General features: G+C 35.8%; 2 protein-coding genes across 2 annotated transcripts in view; one reads left to right on the plus strand and one right to left on the minus strand.

Moving 5' to 3' along the window:
* Positions 1-6,910: 6,910 nt before the first annotated feature.
* Positions 6,911-24,032, minus strand: part of TAOK1 (TAO kinase 1) — a 147,345-nt gene continuing 130,223 nt past the window's right edge. Inside the window, exons 16-20 of the mRNA XM_061174806.1 lie at positions 21,148-21,351; positions 19,070-19,309; positions 15,966-16,178; positions 14,888-15,070; positions 6,911-7,741 (exon numbers count right to left, since the gene is read on the minus strand). Of these exons, the coding sequence (XP_061030789.1) occupies positions 7,280-7,741; positions 14,888-15,070; positions 15,966-16,178; positions 19,070-19,309; positions 21,148-21,351 (1,302 nt within the window). The 3' untranslated portion in view covers positions 6,911-7,279. The remainder of the gene's footprint in view (positions 7,742-14,887; positions 15,071-15,965; positions 16,179-19,069; positions 19,310-21,147; positions 21,352-24,032) is intronic.
* On the plus strand, positions 9,548-9,909 carry LOC133080488 (dynein light chain Tctex-type 1-like). The gene has a single exon (XM_061176413.1). It carries the CDS (start codon positions 9,562-9,564, stop codon positions 9,901-9,903), a length of 342 nt encoding a protein of 113 aa, XP_061032396.1. The 5' UTR covers positions 9,548-9,561; the 3' UTR covers positions 9,904-9,909.

Here is a 24,032-nt window from a genome sequence, read left to right on the forward strand (position 1 = left end):
TTCCCTAAAAGATAAAAAAAAAATAAATTTGGAGAATTAACCCATTCTAACCTGGCAGAGAAGGATCATAAAAGGAGAGGTAAAACAATAACAAAATTCTCTCTTAATAGAAACCCCACATATCCCTCTCTACTTGGATTTTGTCCTATGAAACCACCTGCAATTCCTAATAGGCTCATTTATCAAGTGGCAAGATAATGTGGTAAAATACCTTGTCAGATAGATTACTGGCCTCGAGTGGACTTCCTAAAAAAAATTTTCCTACCTGTGTCTCCTGCTTGGATTATTTTAGGACACGTGTATGTAATTAATTGGAGGGGCACTCTAAGTAGGCACAACTCCCATTTAATGTGGAATAAAAGGTCTGACATAAAATGCTGTTGGGGAGAAGGGGTGGTGGTTTCTTTGATATTATGAAATGCAAGAAAGCACATTTGGAATGGGCACCAAAAAAGAGCTTTCTGGCAACATACCAGGGGCAGCCAACATCTTAATAAACTAAATATACTTGTCTATGACCAAAAAAGGGTTAGAAGGGTTCCAATATTTCCCCCCAGGTTTGTTTGATATGTGTCCAATAGTCACATGGCCAGCTGGAATCTGCACACATTAAGCAGTTCCATCCTTTTAAATCACATAATTCATTCCATGACCATGTGTAATTTATAGAAACAATAATGTTCATGCTGAGGCAATGTATTTGAGGGCTCAGAAAAAGCAAAATGTGCCACTGCGAGAAACCTGTTCCCATACAACTGGTCTTCATGCTTTCAAGTGGCCCAAATATACCCTTGATGCTAAGCAAAGCCATGCAAAAGCAAAGAGTACACACTTTTCATTAACACTGGTATCTCATTTCTAAACTTCACTGACCTCAGAGTTGCCAAAGAAACATGAGTAATGAAGGCATACAAATGAAGGTTCATGGATTTTAAAAAATGCAATTCCCTCATCTATGTTTACCAGCTTTTAATACCTTAGGCTACAAGGCATATCAAGGGATAATGACAAAGGAATACACGTAATTCTGGAAATAGGAAAATGCTCCAGAAATGGGATCAATGTGCCAGTAATAAGCATAGTTCATTTGAAAATTCAGCAAGAGAGCCCAATAAACAATTCCAAGCCATAATGTTATCACCTGCATAATTTACATAAACATTAAAACCCTTGCACTTTATAGACAAAACACACTTCTGTAAACATGGCCACTGGGGGAGGGAGGTTCCCTACCTCATTCATGATTGAGGACATGTAATCATTGTATTAAATAAAATGACTTTGCTTCAAAAGATTTTAAACCTGACCAATGGTTGAGCTTAATTTCTCCCTGTTTAACAACACTGAAGCATTAACTCTAAAAATGTCACCTAGGATGGTTTCAGGGTTAGATGCTAGGACCACAACTGGCAATGACAGCAACTCCTCTCTAGCTGGCACAGACTTATAAACTTTAGTACAAAAACAAAAAAATACAGAAACTAGGTCAATTTGTTAGCTACATATTTACAGATAATTACATGATTTCTTCACTCACAATTGCTAAAAACTATGAGTGAAAAGGAAACTGTGCAGGTTGAATTACCCGTAATTTAGGGGGAATTCTGGGGTATCAAGATACCCTTTTCATTCATTCACAAGTCTCATCTTCTACTTTTTCATGGCAAACTACCTACAGATGTCCAGATTAGTATATCCAATGGGCATCCTGTTTCAGAGAGGATTAACCTTTTTCTCTATTTAAAGAAGACTCTCTTGTACATTTAAAAACAAAACAAACCCAACACAATCAAACAGATACACACACACACACACACACACACACACACACACACAAGCTCTGAAACTTCAGAAAGTTCTGATTGCTGGGTAACAGTTAACAGTGATGGTGACATAGTAAATGGCTCCCCAGTTTTAATTCTCTGCCTTTATTTTCTTTAAAGGATATCTATTTTGGGGTGGGTGAGAGGGAAGTGCAAGTTTAAGAAACCCACAACAGGCAGATAAGGTGCATGCTAATTTACATATTTCTTATGACCTGAAGACTACCATTAGGCCAAATAGATTCTCTTCCCTTGCATGAGTGAAATTTTGGAAATCTGAATATAAACAAGGGAAGAATTAGTTAATGTGACTTTAAAGGGGGCTACCAGAATTCAGTAGAAAATATAAATGCACAATAAAGGAAGAGTTCTCAGCTTCACTTTCTTTTTCTAGACAGTGTTTAATAAAACTTCTTTACAAATTAAGTCACTTCCAATGTAGACTTACTGTAGTGATTTAATAAAAGTGCAGACAACATAACCAGACACACAGCAAAACAGACTTCAATCAGTAGTCCTTGCATACAAGAGGCAAGTCTGCTAAGTGTACAGCACACTCTTCATCCTTTAAGGAATCTGAGGATGGAAAATTTCCAGTTCTTAACAACTAAGAGTAAGTGACTGCCTTTTAATAGGCAATGCTACAACCTGGTTGGGGGGCACTATCATGATAGATGAGGGAAAACAGAGAATTTGTTTCTCTTTAATAAGGATCTGTATTTTGGTAAGCAGCTCCAAGATGACAGGTCAAGTTTTAGATTTGTTCCTTAGAGAAAGCAGTTTTCCAAGAAATAAGAGCCTCCTCTTCCGTCATTATAGGAGATTCACACTTATACACCTTAAATATATTATTTTCTGACTGGAATATACACTAGACACTTCACATTGTGAGCATGGAACAAAACGCAGGGCCATATAAACTTCTTAGGAAAGGGTTGCAGTGTTGGGCCAAATCTGTGCTTGAAAAGTAGTGCCTCCGAAGGGGTAGAAGGTGCATGACGAACTTACTATTAGCAAGCAAGAAGAGGCAGCTAAAAGGAGAAAGCCCCTGCCAATACCAAATCCTTCTCTCCCAGTGGCCATTTCCTGTTGATTTTATAGTTTAGGAGAACCTTAGATGCTTTAGCAGTAATTCCTTTCTTGGATGTTTTGGTCCTTAGCAAAATTTATAATTATTATTATTAATGGAGTAAAAAGGGTAAGAGGATCAATGGCACCACTACTAAGAAATATGTATGGAGTGCACATGAAGATTATGTGACTTATTGGTTCTTTTTATCTTTGCAGAGGAATCACCACCAGTGTTTTTAGTTTCCATGGTTCACTTCTCTCTGCATCACCTATCTTTCATTGCATCACGACACAAACTCACAGAAACACTAACTGGCTCCTTCCCCAGCACTATTTTACTGCATTGCAACTTATGGTTCCACATTTTACTTAACTTTCTTTCCACCCACTCAAGTGCTAAGAGGGGATTAAAATAGAAAAGATTGCATCTAATGACCACCTTCTCATAAATATCAACCCAGAGTACTCACTGTTAAGAAACACATGCATTCTTGCCTTAACTGAGGACTAAAATAATGAAACAAAATAACAGAACCTTAAGTGCCCTGATGGAAATGTACAGTATGAATTATATTCATCAATCTATACACACATACAGACACTCATATGTATATACAATATATACATACAAATGATAATAGCTATACCAAAAATGTGCATATTTAACACAGTTTTTAAAAGCCAGTAGATTATGGTATAATACAATTTATTTCCACTAGTGAATGGCACAAATGGAGAAATGCAAAGGAGGTGTTTCAAGTACAATAAAGTCATTTTTCACAGGTGAAAATAAACAGTATTATTCCAGTGTCCAACACAATGTATTCTATAAAAGTTTAAAATGCCAGACATTTAGTTAAAGAAGTAGAAAGCTACTAAAGTCTGCCTTATGGTCTGAAAAAGACACTCATAGCATTTTTAATTTTTGAAAAGGGGGGAAAAATAGGTGGGAGTGGGAGAGAGTCAAGGACAGTTTCTTTAGTGTACTGAACGGTGTTTACCTGATGTCTTGGCAGCTGAAAATCATGACTATGCTAAAAAGTTCAACTTACCAATAATAAATCCTTGGCCTAGAGTACCAAGCATATTATATCTGTGGGTGTGGCTTCAAATGCAGGACTACTCATCTCTAGGCACAGAAATGACTAAAAAGAATGGCAGCTCTCAATAAAACTAATAAAAACATATTTTCCAACTAACTTTATCTATATAATGAAAATACTTTCAGATACTTTAATTTGGGGTTAGAGCTGACTTTAATAAGGGGAAAAATATGTGCAAAAGGAAGGGAACCCCATTAGGAACAATATATTTCAAGGTATGAGGTTTTGCATTTTTCTAATGCTAACTTAAAAAAGGGAGAGACAGTGAACACAAGAAACTTTTACTGCCAAGCTCTGGATACCAGACATAGCATTTACGACTTTCTGATATGCTGGACAAATATCGCATACTTTTTATTTTCTTAAACACATATATATCAAGTGAACACCAACAATGGGGAAGAGGTAGTAGTAATTTGATCAAATGTTGACGTCTGTACACTGATTCAGAAAGTGCCTGCTTCTTTCTTCAGAATCTCTCAAAACCTTTCAAATTTTCCTGCTACAAGCTTTACTCTTTGATAATTCCTACCATGTATGATATTCCTCAGAAGTTAGATCTTGCAAACACACACAAATCAATTAAGTTGAACCATTTTTGCAAACTATATATATTTTAATTAAAATGAACTTAATGGAATAATCCAGGTATAGTCATGACCTACATGTAAAACTGGTTGCCACACAATTAAATCAGATACAAAGACCTACTGGATAGACATTTGGAGTCAGTATTCAATCACAATTTTACAAGTACATATGATCTGCATGAACTCAATAACTCAATCTGACTAATTTAAGTCCACAACTGGACTTTAACATGTATTATTGGTAGTATTTTTTATTTTAAAGAGTTTTGTATGTAAAACTGAGCTGCACTCCTATTCCACCCCTCCAGTAGTACAGAGGGGCCAGATCTAATAAGAATTTTTTTTAAAGGTATCAAATTCATTATATTTTTGGACATTAATTCTAAAGCTCTCTCCTCATCATTTTCCTCCAAATAGGTAAATATCTCAATTTGTTTGAAATACTGTATAATAGGTGAATGCAAAATGATAGAAAATTAAAAGCTCCTTTCATTAGACAGACAAGAAGTACATGTCACGTTCACCTAAAAACTGGTGATCTCAAGCATGGCCAAGAGGACAATGTACCGGAGTGCTACCTGAAACACTGCCTAAAACTGTGTGTGAATTCTACTGTGATCTTGGTTTTAAAAAGATTTACAGTAAAATATTAATTTTTCTTCTAGTTACCTTTAAATGAATGCCAGAAACTCCTAAAGGGGAGGATTCATGGAGATTAGACTGACATACCTGGGGAAGACTTAAATTTTGTTGAGAAAGCCAATATTTCAACAATTATAGATTACTGCTTGGTCATTAGCCTGGTCTAGGTGAAGAGTATCATTGAGAGGGACTCAGATAATTCTACCTTGGAGTCCTCTATTACGAAAATCAGGATCCAGAGTCAGCAGCAAGGGTTCTTCAAGACAAGGGAGGGGTCAAGACAACTTGTAAGAAACTCTGATTTATCACTGAAAAGAAAAGTTTTTTTCCTTCAAGTCATACTCACAGCTTCCTACCCACCCTCAACTCAATTTCCACACTAGCAGTGGAATACCAAGTAACATCTAACTTTCAGCATTGGGTTGATCCTTCATTGCAAAACAAAACAGAACAGAACAAAACAAAACAAAACACGCCCCTCTGTGGGAAAAAAAAAAGTTAGCGTTTGTCAAGAGATTCCCTGACCACTATAACTTACTTTACTTTTTTTTTCTTTAATTTGCCAAACTTGCTAGTTCCTTTTCAGTAGTACTTTAGCACTGAGGCTAGAGACTTCTGGAAGTGGTGTTTCCTGTTCTGTGATGTTAACATGATGCCAAATGGTCACTAAGTCTCAAGGAACTAGAAGTCTGTAAAGTATTGCAGCAACAAAAACAGCAATTAAAAAAAAAAAAAAAAAAAAAAAAGAGGACCTGCACATGCAGCAAAATCTACAGTGGTGATGAGCATTAGTCAGCAGCTGGTAAAGTCATTGGCTCAGTGACTCCTGGTTCACTATGGCAACTAAGCATTTAAATAATTGGCTATTCTACTTGTAAACAGGAAATCCCATAAGCCAAAAGGGGTAATCAAATTATGTCTATGTAGTGTGGTGAGAATTCCAATAGATGGCAGTTTGCAAATATGGCATCATTCAAAACCCTCTGGCATTTGATTTGTATTGGCTATATGTCTTTGTTTTTGTACAAAGTAAAAGTACTGTTTGGGGTCTTGGGAGTTATAGAGCTTAGCTAGGGTAAGATATCACAGTATAAGCAACAAAACGTCAGGATATAGAGGCTTCATCTCCTCACTATGCTGCTGAACATACACACCATATGAACTTTCAGGGGCCTCTCTCACCCTTCTGGTCTTCCCCTTTAAAGGCTCACAGGTTCGTTGATGCAATTCCCACACAACTTGTGATCTCCTTACACCTCCATCTCACCATGCCACAAAAAAGGCACAATTGAATGGACCAAAAAAAAAAAAAAAAAATCACTGACAAACCTATGCAGCATTCAGAAAAAGAACTAAATTGTTTTCTACTCTCTGAAAAAGTCAATGGAACCCTTTAGTGTTCATGGATTTCCACGTTCTTTTTCACTCCAAATGAGGCTGAGAAGTCAGACCAATTTAATAAAGAAAATACATTGGTGAGGGGACACAGATGTGTTTCCATAATAACTTGTTTCAGCATATGCTGCCTGCTGTGAGTGGCTTATAAGAATTTGGGGTATGGAGAAAGGCTTTAGATTTTTTCACGACCTTCTTAGGATATAACTGCCCCAAAGTGATGACTCAAGACACATTGCTGCATTCTATTTTTGCAGTGTTCAGAAAATACCCCCTAACTAGCCAATTTCTTGTAACTACATGCTTGAGATATATATATATATATATATATATATATATATATATATGTGTGTGTGTGTGTGTGTGTGTGTGTGTGTGTATGTATATGTATACACACATACATATCAATTCCCCTTTTCAAAATTTCTCCAAAAGTTAAAAAACAAAAACAAAAAAACAAAACCCGGCAGCCAAATACTATGACATCTCAATTAGTAAACACAAAACAGAACGCTTTACAAAAATGAATAAAATATACCATATGCACTCAGCTTCCACACTGTAGTACCCAAGTGAGGAGGCTGCTGTGACGATGTCTGTAGGCAGTTTCTTTTGGCAGACAGCTCCAGCGGAATTGCCACTCTCAATTATTAAGTTATGTATAAGACATGTGTGACCCATTGGATATTTGTGAAGTGACACTCGTGCTTCTGCTCATGCCCTGCTCCGTCCGTCCCCCAGAAGCTGTCCGCCTTAGAGCCTGAGGGCTATTGCGGACTCCCATACTGCTACCTCGAGGTACCCCTTGCATTGGCCCTGAGGGGTGACCCCACGGCTGGGGTCCACCTTGCATTGGATGGCCCCAAGCCTGTGGTGGGCCACCCATGGGATGACCCCAGTGAGGTCCTGGACCCCCAGTAGGATTGTGAGACCAACCAGAAGCTCCCGGGTAGCTGTGGCTGAATGCCTCAGGGGAGAGATTAGAAAGGACCATGTTACTAAAACCTAGTCTCATGCTTTCAGAGTCAAAGGCTTCAATTTCTCTGGCTTGACGCTCCAGCAGGCTTCGTATTCGTTCTGTGCGTTCATTCTGCAAAGCCAACATTTCTTCTTCAATCTGATGGGGGTTAGGAGGAGAGAAGCAAAAAGAAAGCTGATTTATTTTTTAAAATCTACAAACTAAGGAAGTGATAATTACTCAGCTTTGAAGTGAATCATAAAAAAGTTCCCTCTGGCTATTTTATGGATGTACATTCAAAAATCAAAGAGATGTACTGTAGAAATAATCCATAATTTATATTTCTAAAATGTGTAAAATCAAGTTCTTAAAAGCAAAGGCAATAACCTCTACTAAAATAATAAATCAAGGCAATTATCATCAATGGCTACTAAATCATTAGGTAAAACACTGAATAAAAAAAAAAGTGGGTGAAGGGAAACTAGCTTCATCAGACACACCAAAATCTCACTCTAATAAAATAAATGTGGGGGACTTCCCTGGTGGTGCAGTGGTTAAGAATCCACCTGCCAATGCGGGGAACATGGGTTTGATCCTTGGTCCAGGAAGATCCCACATGCCGCGGAGCAACTAAGCCCGTGCACCACAACAGCTGAGCCTGCACTCTAGAGCCCCAAAGCCACAACTACTGAGCCCACGTGCCACAACTACCGAAGCCTGCGCGCCTAGAGCCTGTGCTCCGAAACAAGAGAAGCCACCGTAATGAGAAGCCCACGCACCATAACAAAGAGTAGCCCCCGCTCGCCACAACAAGAGAAAGCCTGCACACAGCAACGAAGACCCAACGCAGCCAAAACTAAATAAATAATTAAATAAATAAGATTAAAAAATAAAATAAATGTGGTATTGGTGTAGGGACAGACTAGTGAAATAGAAATAGAATAAAGATCTCAATTTGTAGGTTTTTAAAGCAGGACAAAAGCATTAATTAATTAATTAATTAATTCAATGGGGGAAAAGATGGATTCTTAAACAAATGACACAGGCACAACTGGCCAACCACCTGGAAGGAAATAAAAATGGACCCCATCTTATACCACATTCCAGATAGACCAAAGCCTTAAGTGAAAAGCAAACAAACAAAAACTAAAATTTTCATTAAAAAGTTAGTTTCTATATACCTAGAAATTAGTGGTTGGGTAGCCATCATAATCAGTTCTGGAAAACTGGAAGGTATTACAAATAAATGTAGTTGACTATACATATATTTTTTAAAATGTAAAATAATTCATAATAAAGTCAAGAGACAATGAAAAAAAAGTTGATGGAGAATTTTTTTATGACTGATCAAATTGATAATTGCCTAAACCCACTGATCAATATTCATATCACTTAAAAGGGGGACAGCTAGACATTATGTATCTCTTGACGTGATGCAAAAGGAAGTACACAGTAACCCTCATGAAAATTCCTTGCAAAAATTAAAAACTGAATCTAAATATAATCATGCCTCTGTATCTAATTACCAGTTTATATAGGAAATATGAAGTAAAAAAGAGAATACATTAAATGACACCATGAGGATGCAATCAGCCAGATCCAGATTTTGAGAATTCCTACAGAACAAATGATCCAATCCAAATGGGGGGGAAAAAAAAGTGTAGGGGAGAGGGGCCTATTATAGACTAACTAACTTAAAAGACAATTAACCAAAGCAATGTCTGGACCTTGTTTGGGCCCCAATCCAAATAAGCCAACTTAAAGAACACATTTCTGAGATAAAAGGAGAAATTTAGGCATGGACTGAGTATGAGGTAATACTTAAATTTTATTATCAATTTTGTTAAATATTATGATGGACTTATGATTATATTAAAGTAAAAAAGTCCTTATCTATATTTAGGAGTGAAATGATGCTATGCTAGAATTTGCTTTAAAATATCCCAGACAGGAGGCGGAGGCAAGGCGCCGAAGGAAAGATGGAAGACTACCAGGCTACCAAAGAGACTGCTTTTGTTGTTGATGAAGTGAGCAACATTGTAAAAGAGGCCATAGAAAGAGCCATCGGTGGCAATGCCTATCAGCACAGCGAAGTGAATCAGTGGACCACAAATGTAGTGGAGCAAACCCTAAGCCAACTCACCAAGCTGGGGAAACCATTTAAATACATTGTGACCCGTGTAATCATGCAGAAGAACAGAGCGGGATTACACACGGCAAGTTCCTGCTTCTGGGACAGCTCTACTGATGGGAGCTGCACTGTGCGACGGGAGAACAAGACCATGTACTACATTGTCAGCGCCTTCGGACTGTCCATTTGACCACCTCGTCCAGACTGTGATTTTCTCCTTTTGTCCCAACGTTTCTCTGCCATCTTCTAACCACCAGCCGTCTAGTCAGTGATCACCTGTCTCACTCTCTTTAAGTGTGTTTTTGTGGCACTCTCAAAATGTAGAGAAAAAAACCAAATAACCACACTGTTCTGTGACCTGCACACCCTAAGTCAGAGGAATCATCACTGAAGGTAGTCAGGAGCCTGTCCTGACACTTGTCTTAACTTTAAATGTTTCTTTTCAAAGGTGCTAAAAGCCGAAATCTGCTAAGTGTGAAACTTTCTCTACTCTCTGAAATGACTGAAATACACTAATTTTCCATACTTTGTACTTTTGTTAGAATAATACATTATTCCAATTAAAAAAAAAAATATATCCCAGACATTCTTCCCCCCAAGTGTGTGTGTGTGTGTGTGTGTGTGTGTGTGTATGTAGCGGGGGGAATAGATAAGAAAAAATTAGCAAAACACTGATAACTGTTGAAGCTGGGTGATGAGTACTTGGAATTTCATTGTACTAATTCTTCCTACTTTTGTATATGTTTGAAAATTTCCATGAAAAAAAGTTTTTAAAAGATAGGAAAAAAGAGAATTTGTAAAGGAGCATTAAATAATCATGTTTCAAGATATTTGAGAACTTAAGCCAATAGTCATATATATATATATATATATATATATATATTGCTATCTGTAGAAATCTAGCTCAATAAATGTTTCCTTTCTATGTGTCATTTTTAAGTGCCCTTAAAAAAACCACAGTTTAGCATGGGAAACACATGCAAATAAAAATTACAACAGAATATGATAAGATGTAATAATAGATTTATAAAGTATAGCAGAAATACTAAGGGAAGGAGTGATTCACTCTACAGGAGAAGGAGACTAGGGCAAAGAAGTCTTCTTAGAGGAGGTGGCAGAGACTGGATTCTGAAGGAAGAATACAAGTTTACCAGGAAGACAAGCGGAGGGGAAAATATTTTCAGCAGAGAGAACATGTGCAAAGACATGGACAAATGGTCAAAATAAGAAGTGTTTGGAGAATTACAGATCGGCCAGATGGACTCCAGTAAGAAGACTTTGAAAATTATCGAAAGTTCTAAATACTAGTGTTACAAAGATTTAGAGAGGGCCATTCATTTGAAGATTGAAGGAGAACTTAGATTAAACATGAATGCTTCCTGTGAGGGAAAGACATCAAATTGTTAACTGTGGTGATTTCTGAGTGGAAGGATTAAGGACATTTCTGTTTCTCTATATTTGCCAGGTTTAAAAAAATGATTGTGTATTTATAAAATAATTCCCCACTCTTTTAATCTCTATATATAAAATACCCAATTCTTTGGACTTAAACTTATTTATCTCTAAGGATTCAGAGAACTTCAAATTTTTAAAGTATTTTATATGTAAAAAAATTTTAAATCCATTTACTTAAAAGCACTTATTTTAATTTGAAGGATCTAATAAATGATGGGAAAGCACTTAGCATGTAACTGATCTGAATTCCTTGCATATAATCTGAAGGAAACTCATGATAAAAATATTAAACACATTAATGCTTATGAACCTTTTATCAGGTAAGTATTGCTTCAATTTTGTTTGCTGATTAGTTTTGCCATTCAAGAAACTCAGAACATTTTTCAATTAAACAAAAATAAAACCTAAGATTTGTGATAGGTTACATTAATCCCCATTTCTTTTAAAACATGTTATTTATTACTGCAAATTAAAAAGGTGGTTTCACTGGGTAGATAAAAGTTACCATACTTAAGACTTTTGAGAGGCTCTCCCGACCTATCTTCTTTGAAATCAAATGATATTTTTGTGTGAATATTTTCAGTTCCACAAAGAAACATCCTGTAAGATGTTCCAGTCATCAATTCTCACTTAAAAACTACCAACCATGTTTGTTGATACTAAGCGAAATACTGAAAGAAAATTAATTGAAATGATAAAACTAAAAAATGAAAACATTTATACTTTTGGAAATACTGCCACTTTTCATGCACATATAAAATTCACAGGGAATCAACTAGGCGCCAATAAAAAATAAAAAATTTTAAAAATTCATAGGGAATTTAACATTTATAGTTATGTTGTCATTTTGCTGAAAATTTTAATGTAAATGAAATATGAGAAAAGTCATAAAAGGACCTTATGTGAGTCAAGTGAGGCTTACTTTTACTTTGTTGGTGCCTCAACCTACAGGAACAACTCTTGGTTCATTTCGAGATTAAAGCAAACTTCAAAGAGAACTATTCATCATGAAATAAGTAATATTCACTCTGGTTCCACCTCTATTTATTCTCAGATTACTGTTTCTCATCTGTACAACCAGTAAGTGCCAAGTGCAGAAAATACAGCAGTTAAGATTTTTCAAAGTTTCTGCAGAGAGGATACCTGGGGTTTGGTAGCTGCCAACTGACCCCAAACTGTTTTACATGCACGTCACTTGAAATGTAAATATTAGCCCTAGTAGCAACTCAAAGCACTATAGATTCATCATCCTACTGTTCCTTTATTATTTGTCATACCAAATAATCTTATGTATTTTCCCTTATCAAAGTAATATAAACCACATTAAAAAAGTAAAACAGAGGGAATTCCCTGGCGGTCCACTGGTTAGGACTCTGTGCTTCCACTGCAGGGGGCACAGGTTCGTCCCTGGTCAGGGAACTAAGATCCTGCATGCCGCGTGGTATAGTCCCCCCCAAAAAGTAAAACAGAAAAACAAACCATTCTATCATGTTAATATAGCCACTACTAGCATTACTTCAATTCACTTTAAGTGTGATTGGTCTTTTTTATTTTATTCAACACATCATAAGCATTTTTCTATATTAACACTGTCTTTGTAGCCATCATTTAAATGGTTGAATAAGATTGTATTAAGTGGCTTGGCCATAATTACTTAATTATATCTCTATCTTAGATGGTTATGTATTTTAAACCATTATAAACTATGCTATTAATTACCATATTTAGCATCTTGTTTTTCCTATATTTGGATTTCCTTAGAATAAATTCTCAAACACTTAACATTTCCAAAGTACAATATATACTTCCAGAGGGAAGAGATATGGGGACACATGTATATGTATAACTGATTAACTTTGTTATAAAGCAGAAACTAACACACCATTGTAAAGCAATTATACTCCAATAAAGATGTTAAATATATATATATACACTTCCAAATTGCTTTGCAAAATGCATTAACAATATATGAGAGTGCCACTGCACCTTCACCAATGTGTATCAGTTTTATGCCCATATTTTACTAGGCTCTGTAGAACATACAGGCTTGGTTCATATAGTGAAATAAGATTGTACCTAAGACACTAATCAGCACTAACTCTGAACCACTAGGTGGAGCTAAAAATACAAATACACAGTCCTATCCCAGTATCCTTGGGGGAAGGGTTCCAGGACCGTTCCTCAGATACCAAAATCTGAGGATGCTCAAGTCCCTTATCTAAAATAGTGTAGTATTTGCATATAAGCCACACAGATACTCTCATACTTTAAATCACCTCTAGATTACTTACAATACTCTATACAATGTAAATGCTCTGTAACTAGTTGCTGGGGGCGTGTGGCAAATGGCAGTTTTGCTTTTTGGAACTTTCTGGAATTTTCTTTCCCCCGAATACTTTCAATCAGAGGTTAGTTGAATCCATGGATGCAGAACCCACAGGTATGAGAGGGCTGACTGTAAATAGTACTAATATTTCTCTCACAACACTATAGGGAGTTTTCATTTTAGTGATAATTTTTTGAAGCATAAGAGACTTTAGGTTGAATTTTAATAAGCAAGTTGGAATCAGACAGATTTATGAAATCTGTACAAGGGACAAACTAGATTTTTCTCAAAGTTTATATGTGTTTATATCTTTCCCATCTTGAATGAGAAACATAAGTGAGATAATTTTTAGAGGCAAGTACCTCTTGAAGAAGCCAGTAATGAGAGCTATGCCAGAAAAAGAGTAACATCTTATTTAGGTGGGTTTTTTAAGAATGTATTTTTTAATTTAATAAGGCATTCTATTTTTATCACAAGAACTGCAGGAAACAGAGGAAAATCTATGGAGCAATGGTCTAGAAAGCATGACAACTTTTATTAAGTTAGCCAAGTACTAACATACAAAGGATCAATGGAGCTAAGACTATCACCTGTTGGGAACTTATGGCTCAGGAATTCTGGAACATAGCTCTGAATCCTAGATACAATTATATCCTACTACTTCTCATGGCAAAACTTTCCTCTTTATCTTTCAAAATCTAAAAATTTTCTGTCCATCAGTCTTTCCCCAAAATACACACACACACACACACACACACACACAGCTATAATACCTTAAAGGATGGAAAGGAAATGAATCTGGGGATTTTAGTTCTATTCTCTAATATATCTGACAAAGAATAAGTGAAAAAAAGAGAGAAAGAAAGAAAAAAAGATACATCTAGAAGTAACATTTTCAGCTTGTGTAGAACTGGCTTTACCTTCTGTCCCCTAGTACTCTTCCACCAATCTGTATAGTTCCAGGCCCAGGATAGAAGAGTAAAGTATATATTCCAGATCTTTTGCCCCTGCCTCTCTCAGGCAATTACTAAAGTTCTTTTTCTTCACTATCCAAGTTTTTCTCCAATCTCTTTAGGTAGAGCTAGGTACACAAAAAAAGTGAGGAACATGGAGCCAGAGCTACTCTCTCATAATTCAACTGTCTTCACATAACACCATATCCTTCCTCTAGCAATTACTACTTAACTATATTCCTCTGATGTTTAGAATTAATTATAAGGTTCATTACTGAAATAATAATTTTAAAGAAAAACACTACCAAAACTAGAATTAAGGAAATATGGTATGGTGAAAACAATCTAACGCCACCTCTGTTAATATGAAAATGTTATTTATAAAATGTTTCTGATGAAGGCAAATACTAGCACAATTAACTTCCTTCTATTATCTATACCTTTTGTTCTAAGAGCGCCCTGCGGAGGGAGACCCTCTGTTCAAGTTCCCGAAGCTCTCGATCATGTTGTGCCTCAGCTTGCATCTTGATTTTGCTCTGATATGCATTTAACAGCTCCAGTTCCTGCTGCAGCTGCATCTTTAAAACCTGGCACTCTGCTTCCTGTGCTTCATCCAAACGCAGCTGAAAGAGAGGAAAAAACCCAGATATATCCTACTGTGAGCTATTTATCCATGACCTATGGAAAGGAGGTGTGAGAAAAGACAGACAACTCTTTTGTAGGATACACAATTGTTCTCTCTTGTATCTTGGAGTAAACATCTCTGAAAAAGGAAGACACAATAACCAGTGATGGTAATATGAAGATAAAAGCTATCATAATCTATTAGGAGGATGCCTGAATAATCATATTTTTCTTAAGAAAAATCTAGAATCTGACTAGGTGATGTAAGACTCTAAATCTCTTCTCTGCAATGGAAATAACTACAGAACAGGGACCAGCAAACTATAGCCTCTAGACCAAATGTGGACAGCTGCCTGTTTTAATTAATTAATTAGATAGTCCACTAGTTAAGAATGGCTTTTACATTTTAAATGGCTATATAAGTACCCACATAATTATCCTCAATTTTGTACCACGGACTACAAAACCTAAAATATTTACTATCTGGCCCTTTAAGAAAAAGTCTGGAAAACTTATAGAGAAAATATTTTGTATTTGCCTTCACTAAAATGTGACCATTTGGATTCCCAATACAGTACTACTTTTTGCTCACTGCTTAACAAAGCTGCTGCTCTAATCCTCCTATACCGTTGGGATATGTGCTGAACACCTGAGAGGCACTGGCAGAGCGCCTATTTAGAACCTCATGACTAAATGTATCAATGAGAATTCTATATAAATCATGCCTACCTCCAAGCAATGCAGAGAACAGGAAAAATATAGATAACCACCACTATTTCTCAGGCTGTAGGGAGAGCTATCACTTCCAACCAGTATTTTAATTGCTGGGATTTCATTCAGGTGGTGGGATGAAAGGGGCACTGAATTTGTTTTGCTTAAATAAAACAAACTCACAGCTTGGGTGGACAGCATTTCATTAATGCTGTGGTCATACTGTTCAGCCAAGATGGCTAACTTCCGGGTCTGCTCCTCCTTGAGCCGTTTCAGAACAGCTTTGTGCTCACTCTTTGGTGTAGTCTCCAGTAGGTGATTTCTTAATGCTTTGTACTGTCTGGTTTGGATTTTGCAGGTGTCCTGAAACTGCTTTTTTATTTGGAGTTCTTTAGACTGGGAAGGAAAAAAAAGATGTACATAATTTTTAACATATGACATTTGTTATACCTTATGCTTATATGAAAATAAAGGCTACTAGGAGACAAGGAGATGAAAAACAAAAAGGTCAGACCATAAGGTTGCAGGTACAGTACTTTTCCACTTGGTTATTAGGTCAAACCATTACGTTCTATGTATTTTTGTAACAAAGGCTCTAATTTAAAACATTACAATATCAAAAACCTTACTTTTTTCATAGGACTTAAGGTAATACTCATTATTTTACTAGTACATTTAGTTACAAGTAAGTTTTTTTTTTATAGATTTTTTTTGATGTGGACCATTTTTAAAGTCTTTATTGAATTTGTTACAATATTGCTTCCGTTTTATGTTTTGGTATTTTGGCCGTGAGGCACGTGGGATCTTAGCTCCCGACCAGGGTCTGAACCTGCACCCCCTGCATTGGAAGGCAAAGTCTTAACCACTGGACAGCCATGGAAGTCCCAGTGGCACCACTCTTAAATACTGTCCTTGGTTAACAAAATTCTTCCAAGTTAGCCAGGAATGGGACAATGACATTTAGACATTCTCTTCTACCTCTGTATAACAGCCTCTATTCTTTTAAAAGTTTTTATTTTTAAAATATTGTGCCAAGAAAACTGTAATCATTCCTCATCACTAGCCTAATGAGGGAAAAAAAAGCTCCTTGAAAAATTTTTTTTCTATAAGAAGAGTAATACTCGTACCAAGAATAGACTATATCCCTCAATGTTTGACTCAAGTGAAAGCAAGATGAATGTAAGTTACAGTTGTTTCTACTCATTTAACACTGACAAAACATAATCTGGATGCCAGATGAAGAAACAACAGAGCAGGCGTATATCCAACCCATTCCATAGACATAGTACCCCAAACCCCTCACCCCAAATCTTAGTCAAATTACTAAGTGCTAAAACTGAAGTCCCCCTACCTCCCTTTAAAGTCCTGGAAAAAGTTGGAAGAGGCAACCATTACTTAGGTAAATAAAAATGGGATAACTTGGTATTAAAATCAAGTCAGTTTTGTTCAAATTGAGTAAGTAGATAGAAATACGTAACTAAGAGGAACATGATGGTTTTCTTCCCTAGTAAAGGAACAGAACAATCTCTTTTATGGAAAATCTTGAGCTCATCTGTCATCAGAAGGAGACATTCTATTCTACATCTGACTATAATTGTGAAACATTATTTTTTGCCTCACTTTTTGTATAGTATCTGTGAAGATTACACTAGTATTTACAAGCTTTCAAACTGAAAAGGCAACAACAAAAAACAGAAAGGAATGGTTAAACATCAAACAACTCTATGCCAAGCCCTACAGAAATGCAGTCATATCAAATTTATGGTATGACGATAGAAAACTAAAAAGCTTTCAGTTTGGTTTACTCTGGGTGCTGCTGACTTTAAAACAGTCATTAATTTCATAGACATGTTATTTAACTAATCTTTTGGTGGGAAATTATCTATTCTATAGCCAAAAGAGTATATACCTCTCCCCTACAGAGACAAAATAAATTTGAAAAATCATTATGAATTCCAATTTTCTAAGCAATGACTAATGAAGATTATGTGAGTAGTCAACATAAGCTACTCTGTAAATGATGTTAATCAGCTGTTCGGAAAACAAAGTGAAATTTTACTCAGGTTCACAAGGAAAGGGTAAAAACAACTTTGCTTCTATACTTTTGTTAAAGACAGCTTGTTTGAATGGAGTTGAGTGGGAATCAAGAGATACCATTGGGTGTGGTGCAGCTTCTAGATTTTGACACAGATTACCCCTGTGAATGAATTTCACTTCACTCCAGGACAGTTATTCAGATAAGGGGGTAGGGTTTTAAAAGAAAATACTGTGGGACCTGGGCCTTACTGGATGTAAATAAAAGTTTAAAATGCGAAATCATGTACAGATTATTTGAGGTACTACTATTGATGAGAGTCTGTATCGTGAGTGGTTTTTGTTTTTATTAAGATACATATGATTACGCTCTTTCAAATATTTATTACAAGTTATAAAATTGAAAATTTTCTTTGAATTGTTAACTCTGGTTAAATTTGGTGGCAGGGGCTGGACAAGGTGGCCAGAGGGACAAGGAGAGATGGAAACCTTTACCTTTATAATACTTTGGTGTCTTTTGAATTTCATACCATGTGAATGAATTCCTCTATACAAAGCAAACATAAGATTTAAAGTTCTTTGGTATTATATATATCACCAACACTTGTCTTTCCTTATTTGGTTGGGGGAGGGCATATAACAACTTGCTCCACTCTGACATGCTAATTAAAAAATACATACCCCAACTACCACGCCATGGTCTCACCTACACTACCAAACACATAAAGAAAATAAGCAGAATGGGAGTAACACTGTGGTGATTCCACTATTCCTCTTAAGATAAGCACAGACGATGAAGGGAGAGGGGGTAAAAGGCATTTTTTTTCATTCACTGGCTTCTGTACTGACTAGGAACTTACTGTCTTTTTTGGATACAAATCACACTAAGAGCAAATAAGATTCCCAAACTGTATTACTTGGAACAATAAAGAGAAGCCAACAGGTTAGTTAGCATGTTGACATGTAGACTGTAATGTCAGCATTGGACATTTGGGTACATTAAAATAAAAATTTTGATTCTTATTTATGCCTTTCCCACAGTTAAAATTTTTTCGGTACTCTACTGAGAAATACATGAGCAAAAGTCTGTAGCTACAGACACTCCATGTTAAAACTAATTGAACATGCTTAAAATGAAAAGAAAAAAGTTTATTCAATTTCTTTACGACAGACTTCTGTCTTAGACTTTTACTGCTTATATGGATGCCTTTTATCCCTCTTCCTCTTTGTCAAGCAGCTTAGGCTAAAGGTACCTTCAGACTCTTAGGCTGTTGTCGAACCTCCATGACATGCTTTCGCCTTAGTTCTCGTTCTCTTCGTTTATTATATTCCAGCTGGTTAGTGAGCTCAGTTTGATGCTGCAATCTGATCAACTCACAGCGCATCTTCTGAATTGTGTTGAGGTGGCGGAACTCCAGTTCTTGCATGGACTCATGCTGTCGCAGCAGCATGGCGTGCTCTAAGTCCTTTTGAGTCTGTCTTTTATTTAACTCCTAATCCATAACACAAAAGACAAAGGTATAATTTATTGCTGTACAATGCCAGGAAAAAAATTCCTAAGAAATAGATTAACCAGGAAAGTAGATGTAATCCTCAGATTCAATACTGACTACATAGTAAATATTAGATTTTATGACCTTTACTGCAGTAAATGGGCAATTAGTAGCACCAATTTCCTTATTCTATTCATTTACTATTCATTAATACTATTTTATGCAAAAAGCTTAAGACATATCAAATCTATCTCAGTAGGCTTAATGTCCTTCTTTCTTTTCTTTCTTTATTGTTTCCCAATTTTATATTTGAAGAGAACTCCTAAGCCATTCTTTGAATTTCTTCAGAGTATCCTATTCAATTCTATTATAGGCAGTATACCCAGCACAGTATAGTGGATAAGAACATGGATCTGGCTCTGCTACCTATGAGCCCTAAGTCCTTGGGTTAATTGTTTAAACTCTCTGTGCTTCAGTTTCATCACTTTTCAAATGAAGATAATAATATAGCTATTTCACAGATTTAATGTGAGGATGAAGTGAGTTCCTAAATGGAAAGTTCTCAGAACAATACCTCGCACATGCTGCTCAATAAATGTTCTAATTCTTTTTTTTTTTCAGATTAAAAACAAGTGTAAAACACACACACACACACAGAAGTCAAACCTACCCCCTTTGCCCCTGCAAACCCTTTCTCCAGAGGCCAACAGTTTGGTGCAAATGCTTCCCAACCTTCCCCATGCTTATCGTGAAACATCTATTACACAAAAACATACAGTTTTAAAAACTGAATAACATACATTATAGGCATGTAATGTGCTTTCTTCACCTAACAATATAATGGATATATACCCAGATCAGATCAGTATATACAGATTCTTTTTTTTTTTCAAGTTTCATAGTAAGCTTCTGCTTTGTAATACCATAATTTTCCATTTTTTGCTTGATAAAGAAATTTTCATTAAATGTTTATGCATGATGCATCATATAATCATGTTATTATTTCTTTAGGATAGAGTTCTAGAAGTGGATTTGATAGATAAAAGCATATCTATCAATATATCAGTATCAATTTATATTCTTACCAACAATGCACATTTCCCAATGCCACTACTAGGATTCAATGTTGCTAGTCTTTTAAACTGTTCTTATTTAATTGATGCAACTGTTTTAATTTGAATTTCTTTAATTATTAGTGAATTTGAACAATTATGCTGTACTTAAAGTTTATTTTAAGCCACTCTTGGAAATAAATTAATCTGTACTCACAGGTATCACTGATAAGAGAGAATATTTGTTTTCACTGGCATAAGAATTTCTACATTTGCCCAATTAATAATTACATGATTATAAAAAATGTGTTAAATGATAACACATACTTCATGGCACCCATTTCAGTTCAAAAGGTATAAAGTATCCAATAATTTTATGGTATTTAAAAATGAACACCCCTCTCATTCATAGATTTAATATGTATTTAATAAATATTTATTGAATACCTACTATGGGCCAGATACTAGGGGGATATAAAGACCTGAACAAAACCAGTGACTTCGTAAAATTTCCATTCTAGGCAGGACGAGAAACTTCCCCCCAAAAAGTGTGTACGTGTAAGAGAGAGAAGTGAGAGAAGAACATTTAAAGAAGAAGATGGATTTGGACATTAGGGAAGGCATTTCTGAGCAGGTGGTATCTGAGGAGAGACATGAAGGGAGGAAGCAAGCCATGTAGATAATCTAGGGAAGAAGAATTCAGGCTGAGGGAGGTACAAGTGCAAAGACCCTGAGTCTGGGAAGTGACAAACATACTTTCAGGAAATATTCTCGTTTCAAACGTACCTCCCTGACAAGGTCCTGTTCTAAGTTATGGCGCCCAAGTAACATTCTTCTCTTGAAGCGACGGCATTCCAGCTCTAGGTATTGTCTCTGACGCCGTAGAAGGTTAGCCTCTTCTTCTGCTTGGAAATGCTGTATATTCTCCTTCTGCTTTGAAAGCCACTCCTGTTTTTCTTTTTTGGGGGTGCTCTGATTTTCATTCAGCTCCTGGCAACATAAAAAATAACTCAGTTCAAAATACATAAAAATTAATTGCATGAATATATCATCTGGTATTTGGTACATTTAAATAAAAGTACTTAATCTGTGTCCTTTCCAATGTTCAAGGCAGGGCAATGACCTTAAGGAGGAAGGTAATATTTTCCTTTTCTTGAGTTAACTGGTGAAGTAGGACAGGAAAAGAGAAATGTATGTTAGAAAACATGCATACCTTTTAGCTTTACACAGCTACATTTATGATGGTTCCTAGCTTTAAAAGCACACAATAGTGGTAAATGAAGTAAAACACATCATTCTTTAAGTGCTTCCCAAGAAGAGACATAAGGCAGTGCTTTCAGGTAAAAATCATTTATATGAATTAATATTAGGGCAAAAATACATCTAATGTGTCACTTCTTGGTTTCTGACATTCTAAATATTAAATTTTTGCCAAAATTATGGATAGACTCAGTATAAAAGAATTAGAAATTAAATGGAAAATCAACAAAACCATGGGAGAATAGAAACCCTTTTTATGAATGGTATTTAACTAAACAAATCAAAATCAGTGCTTTTCTATAGCATTTAAAATATTACCTTCCACGGTCCTGTGGACACAGGAGGGGGGGGAAGGGGGGAGTAGGAAGAATTGGGATATTAGGATTGACATATATACACTACCATGCGTAAAATAGACAGCTAGTGGGAACATGCTATAAAGCACAGGAAACTCAGCTCGGTGCTCTGTGAAAACCTAGATGGGGGAGATGGGGGGGCGGGGGTGGGAGGGAGTTCCAAGAGGGAGGGGATGTAGGTGTACATATAACTGATTCACTTCATTGTACAGCAGAAACTAACACAACATTGTAAAGCAATTATACTCCAATAAAAAAATAATAAAAGTGAAAATAAAATATTACCTTACATGTGGTATATATATACAATGGAATACTACTCATCCATAAAAAAGAATGAAATAATGCCTTTTGCAGCAACATGGATGGACCCAGAGATTATCATACTAAGCAAAGTAAGTCAAAAAGAGAAAGACAAATACTATATGATATCACTTATATATGGAATCTAAAATATGACACAAATGAACATATCTACGAACAGAAACAGACTCACAGGTATAGAGAACAGACTTGCCGGTGGCGGTGGGGAGGGAATGACTGGGAGTTTGGGATTAGCAGATGCAAACTATTACATATAGGATGGACAAACAACAAGGCCCTACTGCATACCACAGGGAACCATATTCAATATCCTATGATAAACCATAATGGAAAAGAATATGAAAAAGAATATACATATGTAGAACTGAGTCACTTTGCTGTACAGCAGAAATTAACACAACATTGTAAATCAACTATACTTCAAAAAATACATATATATATTATCTTACAAACTACCTAAATGAAAATGCATTTATATTGGACCAGATGAGAACACTGACAATGCACTCAATGAGGCAAACTCTAGGATGATAATTAATACTAATATATCTTCAACCTAAAAAGCAACAATGTTGCACAGTATATAAATAAGCCATCTTTCCTAGGTATAAGATAATTTTTCAAAGACTACTAACCTTATGGTCCTTCCCCTGGTTTTCAAGAAAGAGATCAATTCTTTATAACTTTAGTTCATAAGATATACAAACACATTAAAAAAAATTTAGTAGTTCTAAACTTAAGGGTATATGTGTACATACACTATGGGAAGAGAAAGGGCACATAAATAATCACCTGGGTATATTTTTCAAAATCTTTTGCCAGGGAACTTCTCCACTAAGATTCTAGTATATCCCTTCCTCTATGCTAAAAATCATTGTTTTAAATGAACTCACATACATAAATACACACTAATTTGGCTTCTAAAAGAAAACGAATTTATTAGCTGGACTACCTGTTATATGCCTAAAGGATTACCTAAAGCAATGCACCCATAAAGCTAAAATCTCATTTCACTGGGAAACGGATCTGTAAAACTGCCTTTTGTTGGATATTTATTTACAGTTGGGGACCTATTTACAGTCTTTCCAAACCCAATGTGCCAATATAGAGTTTGGCTTTTGTATTACAGTCACGGGAATACATTACAGGTTATATACCCTTTAGAGTTAGAAAAATCTTTTCAATGAAGCTCAGTTGGCAGGGAATATACAGCAAGTTTTTGTGCCAACAATATGTCCATAATAACATTTAAGTAAGTGACTATAAATTCCTACACAAACAAAAGCATTACTAGCAAAGAGATTACTATTATTTTATCAAGACCAATTAATTTATCAGTGCCCTAATAATTAATTACATGGACTAAAAATTTCAGTCAATCAGTCTGTAAAAGGGGGTCTAAATTGAGACATATCATTTCTCTCTCCTGACTACTATCCTGAATAGTTAACCCCTTTCAGAAACTGCCTTGGAACAATCAAGGCGTTCTTCAAAGTCAGACTACATCTGCTTTTAAAAGAAGTTCAAAAATGCAGCACATGGAGAGCAAATAAATATGAAATCGTGGAATCATAAATAAATAATCAGCATGTTTTGCTATTAAAGAAAATGTGATGAGCAAATATGCCTCTTATCCTTACTCTATGAACAAATTATTGTAATCTTCTGAGCCAAAAGTAAGAAGGTATGGTCTACTTTTTTTTTTTACATAAATTAATTAATTAATTTATT

The sequence above is a fragment of the Eubalaena glacialis genome, chromosome 19 (assembly GCF_028564815.1).
Source record: "Eubalaena glacialis isolate mEubGla1 chromosome 19, mEubGla1.1.hap2.+ XY, whole genome shotgun sequence".
Classification (NCBI taxonomy): Eukaryota; Metazoa; Chordata; class Mammalia; order Artiodactyla; family Balaenidae; genus Eubalaena; species Eubalaena glacialis.